General features: G+C 47.4%; 3 protein-coding genes across 3 annotated transcripts in view; all 3 read right to left on the bottom strand.

The window, feature by feature from the left end:
* Window positions 1-561, bottom strand: part of LOC127002681 (uncharacterized) — a 1,092-nt gene extending 531 nt beyond the window's left edge. The window contains exon 1 of the mRNA XM_050868738.1: window positions 1-561. This exon is cut by the window's left edge and continues 531 nt beyond it. Coding sequence (XP_050724695.1) covers window positions 1-381 — 381 coding nt within the window. The 5' untranslated portion in view covers window positions 382-561.
* A 1,618-nt stretch (window positions 562-2,179) lies between these two features.
* LOC127002680 (uncharacterized) lies at window positions 2,180-3,719 on the bottom strand. Its single transcript, XM_050868737.1, has one exon. The coding sequence runs from the start codon at window positions 3,356-3,358 to the stop codon at window positions 2,588-2,590; it is 771 nt and encodes a 256-aa protein (XP_050724694.1). The 5' UTR covers window positions 3,359-3,719; the 3' UTR covers window positions 2,180-2,587.
* Window positions 3,720-6,818: 3,099 nt separating this feature from the next.
* Window positions 6,819-8,906, bottom strand: LOC127002683 (uncharacterized). Its single transcript, XM_050868741.1, has one exon. The coding sequence runs from the start codon at window positions 8,496-8,498 to the stop codon at window positions 7,749-7,751; it is 750 nt and encodes a 249-aa protein (XP_050724698.1). The 5' UTR covers window positions 8,499-8,906; the 3' UTR covers window positions 6,819-7,748.
* Between the last annotated feature and the right edge of the window lie 3,250 nt (window positions 8,907-12,156).

Genomic DNA, 12,156 nt, shown 5'->3' with positions numbered 1-12,156 from the left:
AACGTTCGGCGAGGAAGTGATGGCGGCGCCCACGGCGAGGTCCGGAATGCGGCTGGTGTAGCAGGAGAGGGCACCGCCCGGCTTTGCGGGCGTGTAGGAGGCCGAGGCGATGAGGGAGGTGAACAGGCACTCGCTGGGCAACTCGTGGCACCACAGACGGCACCAGTCTTGCCTCATGCACGCCGCGCCGCAGGGGATGAGACTCAGGTTCCGCGGCGTCTGGGTGACGGTTACTTTGAGCCACGACGACTCCACCGAGATGTGTCTCCACAGCGCGGCGTCCTCCCAACCATAAGCGGCGGCAGCGGCCAGCAGCAGTGCGTTAGGCACCCATGCCCACAGCCCTGTCGCCCACGCCCACAGTGCCGCCCAGGATTGCATGGCCGTGGTAGTGACGTCACTGGCGTGGCCAAGGCTCCTCAGAAGGACTCTCAGACGCAGAGTAGGCCGGCGCCAGCACCAGTAACAGCGGCCACTCTACTAAAACCGTCGCTTGCAGCGAGTGACACGAGCTGCACCAGTTATGATCGCTTTAATATTTCAGCCTTGCTAAAAACGCCCACACGCACGGAACGGATGAAAAATGTCGTAGTGTTCTCTCTCTCTCTCTCTCTCTCTCTCTCTCTCTCTCTCTCTCTCTCCTGACAGTTGTTTTGAGCCACGGTGGCTCCCCCGAGACTCGTCTCCAGGGCGGGGTGACCTTCCCACCCTCAATGGCGGCGGCGGTGACGGCCACACACGCCCACAGCTGGGATGATAACTTATTGCTGATGAGTGCGTACTATTGGGGCACAGAGCCGCGTGGACCCCTCTACTCTAAGTGATTAGAGCCCCTACGCATTGAGCGTAGTGAGCGTACAGGAAGGGCCGGCACTAAGCAGTAGCAGCAGCAGCAGCAGCAGTACTGCCGGATTCATTCCATCAGTTCACTCACGAGCGTAGATGTGGCACATGCACAATGCTACTTCGTGATTGGGTGAAAATCAAGTTTAAATAAATATTCAAGCTGCTTTTTCAGTAATATAAATGAATGTGTATGTATAGAATAAAACACCATGTTACATAAATCCCAAATATGCCGATTTGCATCGCTAACATACCACACCAGCACATGAAAAACAGCATCAAACAACACCTTCAGATCATAATTGAACGAACAATGACCTTAAATACTTATAACCAATCTCATTTCAGGTACATAGGTAAAAGACATCTGGCTCTGTAAGTGTAAATAAAAGGTAGCCTACTACTTCAATTATTCATTGCATATAAATCACAGATAATAATTATTGGAAAAAGCAAGAAATAATGTTGAATGTGATGCAGGGAAGGAACAGTACCAGTTACACGTTTACAGAGAAGTGATATTAGCAGGAACGTTCAGCATTCTCACTTTACATATCTTTGTTTCATGACGAGAGAAAATGCCAATCGTGTGCTTCGATTGGCTTGTGTGCTTGCAAAAAGTTAGCTTCGTGTCTAGTGAGCCAGTCTGTCATGCAGCTCAAAAACATCCAATACACACTCACACATGCACACAGGTAAGTAGATTTAGACAGATACAAACATGGGCATATATATATAATGGAAAGAGAATAGCAACATAGCCTATACATTGTAACAAGCTTAGCATACAAAAGCTTCAACATGAATATGCGAAGGTACGCCTACACGTCTCTTGAATCGCCCCGTCATCTCTGCTCCTCCTAAATTACTGTATTCTACCCCTTACATTCTGAGTCATTGTTGCTTCCCATGCTCTCTTTTATCGATGTTTCTTTATGCCGACTGGTCTTCTGAATTTGCTAGCTGCTCCCTTCCACACCTCCCGCGGTCCCACTCTACAAGATTTTCTATCAAGCTCATCACTGTCGTATCCAACTTCATTTGCAAGAATTAAGCATTATTTTCATTATTTCACCTTTTTCGTTGGTACGCTCTGCAGCAGCCTTCCTTCATTTGTATTTCTCGCTCCATATGACTTTTACTCTTTCAAGAAGGGGCAATTCAGGAGCCCCTCTGATCACAATTTGTAACTTCTTGCCATCCGCACCATTATTCTTCTCTTTGGATTCTTTTTAGGAGCAGCGAGTAGCGGGCTTTTTTTTTATTAATGTTTACTTTTTTGTGCCCTTGAGCTGTCTCCTTTGCTGTAAAAAAAAAAAAAAAAAAATAGCGTTAGGCGACTTTTTTCTCCATTATGCCCCGCTCTTGGCCGGCATCCTTTGCAGTAAATGATGTGATGTATAAACTCTAGACTCGCCGTCACTTGAGAACACAGAAAGCAGAGGGGAATGACAGGGGAGCAAGCTTTAGCAGTCTATTAACTAACTTACCTAATTAAGGTGAGACGGAAAAAGCGATAGTACGTGAAAATACTAAAGGCAATACAGATATGCCAAACAAACAAAAGCCACACATCTTGCCGGTTCAGCAGTACACACGGCCCAGGGTAAAACACGTATAAGAAAACAAAGACGTTTGCCCGGCGGCGGGACACCTTTCTCACGACGCTGTCATGTATCTTGGTTTGAGCAAGCTGTGCCTCGCGCCATGAAAGGTGAACGTGTATTCTCGCGGCCTAGACTCAGCGTATCTCGAGGTGGGCGATCTGAAGGTTGCCGTCCGTGGTCCGCTGTATGGAGACGTAGCGGCCTTTGATGGATGCGGCGGGGCGCAGCACGATGGTCTGCTCCGGCTGGGCAGGGCCCGGGAAGGTCCCCAGCAGCTGGTACGTCGTGAAGTTTCCTGGCATCTGCACGTCGCCGACCCTCACCTCGACGTCTCTGAAGTTTTGTGGGGCATTGTCGTTGGGCTGAGCCACCATCACCACCTCAGACACGGGAACAGCGGCCCTAAAGTCGAGCAGGAACCAGGCGGTCGCTCCGTTGCCTGGGGTCACATATGAACAATCCAAAATTTCGCTGCTGTAGATGCCATCCACTAAGTTTTCCTTTGGCTTAACTAGTAGACTATAGCGCGGCGAGGAGGTGATGGCTGCGCCCACGGCGAGGTCCGGCGGGCGGCTGGTGTAGCAGGAGAGGGTGCCGACCGGCTCTGCGGGCGTGTAGGAGGGTGAGGCGGTGAGGGAGGTGAGCAGGCACCCGCGGGGCGCCTCGTGGCACCACAGACGGCACCAGTCTTGCCTCATGCACGCCGCGCCGCAGGGGATGAGGCTCAGATCACGCGGCGTCTGGATGACGGTTGTTTTGAGCCACGACGGCTCCACCGAGACGCCCCTCCACAGCGCGGCGTCCTCCACGCCCTCAGCGGCGGCGGTAGCAGCCAGCAGCAGTGCGACTGCCACGCACGCCCACAGCCCTGCCACCCACGCCCGCAGTGCCGTGCAGGGCTGCATGGCCGAGGTAGTGACGACACTGGCGTGGCCAACGCTGGCCAGGACTGATTAACGCAGAATTGGCCAGTGCCAGCACCAGCAACGGCGGCCACTCTAGCTACTGTGGCAGGCTAGTATGTAGCGCTGCATATATACGTATACTACGTTAGTACCATCGCTTGCTGCGAGCGGCAAGTTCCGCGCATATTATCATCGCCAAGGATCGCAAAAGATTCCTTCATATTCATAGATACCAACACACGCACGGAGACAAAAAACCACTGATGGTGTTTAATGATAGGAGGAGCAGTGTTGCCAGATTTACTAAGGGACTTACTACCAGACAGGTACTTCAATTTTTAATACGAGATTCACTTTTTCAATTCCAAACTAATGATAAAACATATATGTTTTCGTAATGATATACCAATACCTGTGAGTTGAAATAAACTATACTTACTTGGAAAATAGTAGCATTATGTTCTTGTTTGTTCTATGAAGGTTGATTAGTCAAGAAGAGCATCCAAGCCATAGTCTGTTTTCTCTGCAGCTATATACATGTTGGTTAATGTAAATTTCTTTAGCTTTGTCTGTTATTTTCAGATCTTTGCAGCACCTCCCAGTCATTAACAGCGTGGTCCGTATTCTAAGTATTGATTCAAGTATGGGCAATTTCATTTGGTTTCGTATTTTAGTTTTTATTGCATTAGCATGTGAGAAAACTCGTTCAACAAACGCATTGTTCACTGGGGTTGTTAGGCATGATAATGCATATGATGCTAGTTCCTCATATGATTTTGAATCATTGCTTGAGTAATTTTTATTTTTATTTTTGAACAGAATACGACTGGATTATCAGGTATCTTGCCATCAAAAAAGTCTTCCTCTTCCCATGGGTGGTACAGAATCCGTCTATACTGATTTTCACAAGCCTCCGCTGTTTCGCCTTGTAGGTGGAGAAACGGTAGGTCCTAATAAGATGGCCTATTCATGTGTGTGAGCACTATGCTGGGGGACAAATTCCTGAGCCCATCATCAACTCGACACAATCTTCCAAACACCTATCCCCTATTCGTCGACAACACTCAGCTGTCACCTTCTTCAACACTAAATATCCTCGGTCTATCCCTAACCCAAAATCTTAACTGGAAACTTTACATCTCCTCTCTCACTAATTCAGCTTCCTCGAAGTTGGACGTTCTGTATCGTCTCCGCCAGTTCTTCTCCCCCGCACAGCTGCTATCCATAAACAGGGGCCTTGTCCGCCCTCGTATGGAGTATGCATCTCACGTGTGGGGGGCTCCACTCATACAGCTCTTCTGGACAAAGCTCTTCGTCTCATCAGCTCTCCTCCTCTTACTGATGGTCTTCTACCTCTTAAATTCCGCCGCCATGTTGCCTCTCTATCTTCTATCGGTATTTTTATGCTGACTGTTCATGCCCACACCTCTTACGATAGCCTTGATAATTATGAGTGCTTGGCCACCAAAATGTTGAGTCTCTTCGCCTTTTATCCTCTCTAATGACGTATTCATGTCTTCTGTTTACGTGTACATTTCTTACGGGATGAAACTTATGTCCTCAGTTGCTTCCCGGCTGTTGTAAAGGTATAAACTGAGGTCCATATTCTTAAACGTATCAGACTTCCAGTACTATTCTCCAAGGCCACAGAGAAGATTAACCGGGTTTTCATGGGTGATTTTCCCGTTCACGCAGTAGAAATCGCGTAAAACTCTCACTAGGATCACAAAACAGTCCATGATAATCCCAGCAACTTTTGCGAGAGGCTTTTCACACAGGCGAGCTGAGGTGCTGAGGTTTGATAGTACGAGCTTCATGACATTTTTCGCCCGTCATCCTTCCTTGGATATTCATGCCATCTATTCACGTGTACAGTTCTTACATCGTTATCAGAATGTTTTTAATTTCTTTTAGTGATGAGTATATCGTGTTCCACTTGGCTTTATCGATAGAGACTGTGTTCCGGTGAGTGCTTCAATTGCTTCGTAGGGGATCGCAATGCTGCTTCGGCCACCTCTGAGTGAGATGGTTCAGCATTTTGAATTTTTTGTTCGTTTGTGAATGACTATTTAAACTCAAATCATCCGCAGCAGCAGTACTCTCTCTCTCTCTCTCTCTCTCTCTCTCTCTCTCTCTCTCTCTCTCTCTCTCTCTCGTCAGTATAGCGTGCCGTACTAAGGTAAATTAGGGACACACGCAGCACTGATATACATTAATCTTGTCGGGACGTACAGTCAGACCTCGGTCAAGTATTTCTGTGTTTTTCCGTTGCTCTCTTCCTGATACACACGACGCCTTTGATGTGTCAGAATGAGGGCATAGCAGCATTTTTTTTTTTTTTTTAGGGGGGGGCGTGGGAGGGGGAAGGAGCTATTCGTTAAAGCCAACAAAGCACTCGGTGATATACAAGCGATGGTGGTTGAAAATTACCTTATAATTATGATCTAAAGAAATGAAGTATAGGCTTGAATGACTGCTAACAGACAGACACACCTTGCATATTTACGCTGAACTGATACTGCGCACTACTGAGGTCAAGGTCAGAGGTAAAGTTGGGGGGATACGCTATACTTGTGCGTGCCCTGGGTGCTCATCTCTCTCGCAGACAGTGACAGACTTAAGAGGGCACTGCACAGAGTATTTACAAGTCCATACGTTGTGCCCCCCTACTTTACCCCAAACCTTTACCTCAATAGTGCGCAGTATAAGTTCAGTTTAATTATGTAGTGTTTGTCTGGCCGAGTACTCTCAAGCTTCTAATTTATCTGTGCATTATGATTATAAGGTCATTTCATTCACCATTACTTGCATATCACCCAAGTCTTGCGTGAGTTTGTAAAGGAAGCCCCTCAATGGTGGAACAGTAGTGACGCGGTGACAAGGGTGGCGCACAGCAGCCAAACTTTGAGAGGATGTTGTAGAGCTTCGAAAGACACTTGCAGAAGGGTAAGACACTTTAAGGGAGAGTTTCGGACACAAGGCCCAGGGACCACAAGTCACACTGGAGACAACTGTTCTTGGATGATACACTTTCATGCGGTTTAGTCGCATAAAATATACAGGGTGTTTAAAAAAAAAATGAAAATGTGAAAACGTGTGAAATCGTTCATAAAATCCACACACCTTTGAATTTCTCATTCATATTTTGATGAATAAATCTTATTTTGCTCAACATTAAGCCTGTTTAGTTTCATTTGCGTAGACCATTATGTAGTTACTCAGATATTTACATCTCAAATGATATAATTTTTAAACACCCTGTACATAGATAACTAAACGCTACGCCTAATCTATCCGTCTTGGGAAATGAAATGGTACAAGAAACATAAAGTAACTTTTATTTCAATTGATGTTTACGATGAAAACCAACACAACGGCAGGCTATCCGTTCCCTTCCCGTGAACAGAGATGGGCAGACTGATAGTGTAGCAACACAGCCACGTGATGTAAAACAAGACGATTCACACAAGAACATCACAATGCCAGGCTATCCGTTCCCTTCCCGAGAACAGAGATGGGCAGACTGATGGCGTATGAACACAGCCACGTATTGCAACGCAAGACAGTACGCACAATATAGGGGAGGAAGGTATGCACAGAACAAGATAATGCAAACATTCGTGATCCGAAAAAAACAATAGACAGTCACTGCGAGAAACACTAAAAAGACCTTTAAAAATGATAATGATGCCCCACATATTTTTTTTTTTTTTGCTGTGATTGATAAGTAAAGGCTAACTACTTTTATTCACGTTTTATAGTGAGTGTAACGAGGAAGTTTGTGTGTGCCATTCCCCATGGTCTGATCACGCTCTGACTGGCGATTCGGACCCGGTGGGTACCCTCTTTAAAGGAGCATGGAGCTCTTTGGGAGGATAAAACCACATCGCACCCACACACACCCGGGAGGCGGGACGCAACACCCGACTGAATCCCGGCTACACATTCACTGCTGGGAGGACAGGAGGCACTGATTAATTAAGGAGACTGTCCGGGAATCGAACCCGGGACCCTTGGTTGTGAACTGTGTGAAATATTTCAGAGCTAAAATCACCAATGAAGCAGAGGCGAACGGTGCTTGTGTGAACAGCTGCACAGAAACACAAAGAACAGCATTTCTGAGCCGCTGTAGACCTTGCGGACACAATGACACAGCGGCATGAAATAAGCCTAACAATACTCGTAGTGGTGTTGACAGGGGTAGTGGGTTACTGTGTATGACAAGACCGAACTACGCTGTACTGCTGTGAAAGCAATGGTATAGTGTTGCGGCGACGCATCAGTTAATTTCGTGAAGACAACACATTCACCTTGTTGTGGCTGGTGCCTTGCCAGTGTGCAAGGGAGACAGAGGCCTTTGCTGCTGCCGGGGACTGTACACTGCAGGGCCTCAGCGTATCTCGAGGTGGGCGATCTGCAGGGTTTCAGTCGTGGTTCGCTGTATGGAGACGTAGCGGCCTGTGAGGGGCGGGGCGGGGCGCAGCACAATGGTCTGCTCCGGCACGGCAGGGCCAGGAAAGGTCCCCAGCAGCTGGTATGTCGTGAAGTCTCCTGCCATCTGAACGTCGCCGACTCTCACCTCGACGTCCCGTAAGTGACTTGGGGCATTGCTGTTCGGCTGAGCCACTAAAATTACCTCAGTCACGGGAACAGAGGCCCCTATATCCAACAGGAACCAGGCGGTCGTCCCGTCGAACGCATTAACTTTGGCACAATCACTCATCGCACCGCCGTAGATGCCGTCCACCAAGTTCTCCTTGTGTCTTTTGTCAACGTAATCAGGAGGGGAGGAGGTGATAGTGGCGCCCACGGCGAGGTCTGGTGGGCGGCTGGTGTAGCAGGTGAGGGCGCCGACCGGCTGTGCGGGCGTGTAGGAAGCCGAAGCAGTGAGGGAGGTGAGCAGGCACCCGCGGGGCGCCTCGTGGCACCACAGACGGCACCAGTCTTGCCTCATGCACGCCGCGCCGCAGGGGATGAGGCTCAGGTTCCGCGGCGTCTGGGTGACGGTTGTTTTGAGCCACGACGACTCCACCGAGACGCCCCTCCATAGCGCGGCGTCCTCCACGCCCTCAGTGGTGGCTGCGCCCAGGAGCACTACGCCCGCCATGCACGCCCACAGCACTGCCGCCACCGGCTGCATGATGAAGGGTTTTGGAATGGCCTCGATCCGTTCTTCAGGAGTGTCGCCACAATAAAGGCGGCAGAGCTGCTATTGAGATGCGTGCCATCGTGAGTTGAGACCGTGCATGAAATGGATGACGGGAAGCCACAAAAATATCATTAACATTTCTCCCTTGAGAAATTGTACACTCACACGCACCGCACTGTATCCTGCGGCAGCTGCTCCTCCGCCTGCCTCAGTCCTCGCATTCCTTCATGTATCAAACGTCTAGTTTACGTCAGTGCTTTGTCACTCAGGTATGACAACACTATTCCTCAGGGTAAAGACTGGTTATATTAACGCTGCTTTGAACGAAACTATTTTATTTCTGATAGTGTTTGATGTTTGAATGAATCTCATATTTTCAGTGAGCGCCCTACAGGGATGTTGGCGATTTCTGAGAAAAACAGACGTCAGATTAATGTAAAACACATCAAAAACTAGAAGAATAAGATATAGTTTCGTCCCGGAAAACCATAGAAAAGTGTAAGGATAAAAAAAAAGTGTTAATAGCACAAAAACTGTGCTAGATCGGCGTCCCCTCCAACACACTCCCAACAATTTATATTATGCAACTAGGGGTCTAAAATGGAAGATGCTGAAAAGTAAAGATGGCGCCACTGTAAACACTTGCCTGCGCCACAACGGGCTGGGGCCGACCATCAGGCCCTACTATGAAGGCCTACCGGCGCCACAGGCCAAGACGTAAAAAAAAGAAGAAAAAGCTGACTACTAGTAAGAAAAACAGACGTCAGATTAATGCAAAAGACACAAAAAAAATGAAAAAAAAGTTTCATCCCGGAAAATCACAGGTGAAAACAAAAATTACCATGCAATATGCGTGGGAAATTGGGAAGCCGTGTGTCCGCGGGCGGCGTAAACATGTACGTGGCTCATTAGAGTAGCCTGCCCCCACTCCCCCGCTGCCAACATCGGGGCAGCGTGCATGAAGCCTATCACACTTATACATCGCAACAAAATAATATATCCAACCAAATTAAATTTAGTCCAACCTAGCCTACCTACGGTAAATATTTTATATGGTCATATGGTTAATATTCATATGGCCATCAAGATGTGCCTCAAAACACTCAAGAGCCTTAAAACTATCAAACGGAAGAATGTGAGAGCTCCAAGGGAAACGCCAATAAAGGAAATAAATAAAGACAGGCAAATATAATATGCAACCTGCTAACGGGGGAGCCCACCCTCCTTGCCACCCGCTGTGCCGCCACACTTTTTACTCACCTTGCTGATGCGAATGGTGACGCCTGTGGAGTGTTCCAGCCTCGTGCGCACGCCGCTCGTCTGGGTACATCCAGGGTTGGGTATATCCAGGGTGGGTACATCCAGGGTGTGTACTCGAGGCGCGGGGCACCGGGAGGACGGCACGGGCGGGACGGGGAGGGTGAGAGGCCGAATTTCTTGTCCAACAGGAAGGAACATAAGAACATAAGAACATTGCGAAACTGCAAGAGGCCGGGTGACCTACACAGGGCAGCTCCAGAATCCCCCCCACTACTCACGATGGGTGAGGTGTAGTTTCAGGGGTTACAGGTAGAGGCTTGATCCTCGATTTACCGGCGGTACTATGCACGCACCAGTACCCTGTCACCTTTCTGCACCCACACCTCACTGCCACCTGTCGTCCTCGTCCATGTAGCTATCCAGTCTACTTTTAAAACAAGCTATCGTCCCTGTACTAACTATGTAATTGCTGAGTCTATTACATTCCCCCACCACCCTATTACTAAACCAATGTTTGCCTATATCTCTCCTAAATCTATACTTTTCTAATTTAAATCCATTACTGCGAGTTCTATCCTGCTGGCTAATTCTCAGTACTTTACTTATATCCCCTTTGTTGTAACCCTTGACCCATTTGAATACTTCTATCAGATCTCCCCGCACTCTTCGTCTTTCTAGTGAATGTAAGTTTAAATGTTTCAGCCCATTTTGATATGGGAGGTTCCTCAGCCCCTGAATCATTTTGGTCATCCTCCTCTGAACTGATTCTAGCAAGTTGATGTCCATTCTGTAGTGTGGGCACTAAAACTGGACAGCATAATCTAAGTGTGGCCTAACTAACGCTAAATAGAATCTGAGGATGACCTCTGCTCTCCTGTTGGGTACTGTCCTGTTAATAAAGCCTAATACCCTGTTAGCCCTATTCCTCGCACTAATACATTGCTTAATTCCTTAGTTTTAGGTCAGAGTTCACTAACACTCCCAAATCCCTTTCACACTCAGACCTGCCTATCGCTGTGGAGTCTAACTGGGGAAAAGTTCATCTGGCCAGGCGCCTTAGTGACTTTAAGTCTATCTATGTCTAATCACGAGCTCCCTAAAAAGGAGCAAGAGTCCTCGTCCAGGACCTTGGCCTAAACTGGCATCCTGCATAACAGGTGGGCATACAAGAGCCGAAGGAAACACTGCTTGTCTTTAGAGTTGTTCTAAAGTTCTTTCGTCGTGATTAAGGAAGTTATGTATGAGCGGAACACCGCGCAGCACCCCTCTCTCACAAGCAAGTCCAAACTGTTGCCAGAATGGGGCCGCGGCGCTAATTTCAGTAGATTGAGATTTTTAAGAAAAGGGTGAAGATTCGGTAATTCATATTTTACTAAAGAAAACACTATTCACTTTTACTTGATGAAAAAGTTAGTGGGTGGAATTATTAAAAAAAAAAAAAAAAAAGACGCTTCATTCAATATGAATAAACAAAACTTTTTTTTATTTATAGGTTCGAGACCTGCCCGGTGCCATGGGAGTGGAAAGGTGGGCTCTTTCCGACACCCTCAGCCCCGTTGTTGGGCCTCCTCCTTGAATGAACTGGGCATCTCTCTACCAGCAGTCTGGGTGGTTGCTCGGCATGCACCGCCATCCTCCCTTGGGGTATATCCCCAGCGAAAAAAAAAATAATAATAAATAAATAAATAAATAAAATAAATCTAGCCGTATCTAAGACCATTCAATGAAAACAATGTAGTGCTGACTTGCCTGATGGGTGAGCCTCCCATAACCCGCTCAGCCAGCAGGGTACCTCTTTGGCCGGCTGGCAAAGAAGTGGCTCTCCCGTTACGCTGGTCGCGGGTTCGATCCCCGGCGCCGGCAAACCTTTCCTTGTCTGGATTAATTTCTCGTGTGTTTCGTTACACGCAGTGGCCGTGTGGGAGTGTTGTAAAGAGAAAGATTCTGGTATTTCAACAACACCCGTCGTTTAAGGGTAAACCTTTTTCAATTTTACATAATTTCCTATTCCATGACACTCGCTTTCTTTGTCATTATAGCACCCAGCATTTTCTTGTGCATTTCTTTGCTTTCTCTGAAGCTCCAATCTCGTCATACTCATAATTGATTGAGTAATTATTGTTTTAAATAATTAATTTACTTGGTGCTTTCATGTGGTGGTGGGTGTTACTCCTTTTCAGTTCTATCTGTTATGATTATCATTTTGGGAGTTTTACTGTGCTTGTAAATTGAGGGACAACTTGTTCCTGTGTTGTCTTGTCTCATATTGCTCACTATTATTCTCATATCCCTTATTAGTCCGGCTCCCCCTAATCATAACTATGGACAAACACCACCACCTTGAAGATATAGGACCATGTTGTCTCAGGGTTCAAAAAGTCTAGGGACA

This window comes from Eriocheir sinensis, chromosome 24, assembly GCF_024679095.1.
Source record: "Eriocheir sinensis breed Jianghai 21 chromosome 24, ASM2467909v1, whole genome shotgun sequence".
In the NCBI taxonomy this organism is placed as follows: domain Eukaryota; kingdom Metazoa; phylum Arthropoda; class Malacostraca; order Decapoda; family Varunidae; genus Eriocheir; species Eriocheir sinensis.
This window is presented reverse-complemented; position numbering and strand designations above follow the sequence as displayed.

Excerpts from the sequence above, each read along its gene's own strand:
- LOC127002683 (XM_050868741.1), bottom strand. The coding sequence starts at position 8,498 with ATGCAGCCGGTGGCGGCAGTGCTGTGGGCGTGCATGGCGGGCGTAGTG.
- LOC127002680 (XM_050868737.1), bottom strand. The coding sequence starts at position 3,358 with ATGCAGCCCTGCACGGCACTGCGGGCGTGGGTGGCAGGGCTGTGGGCG.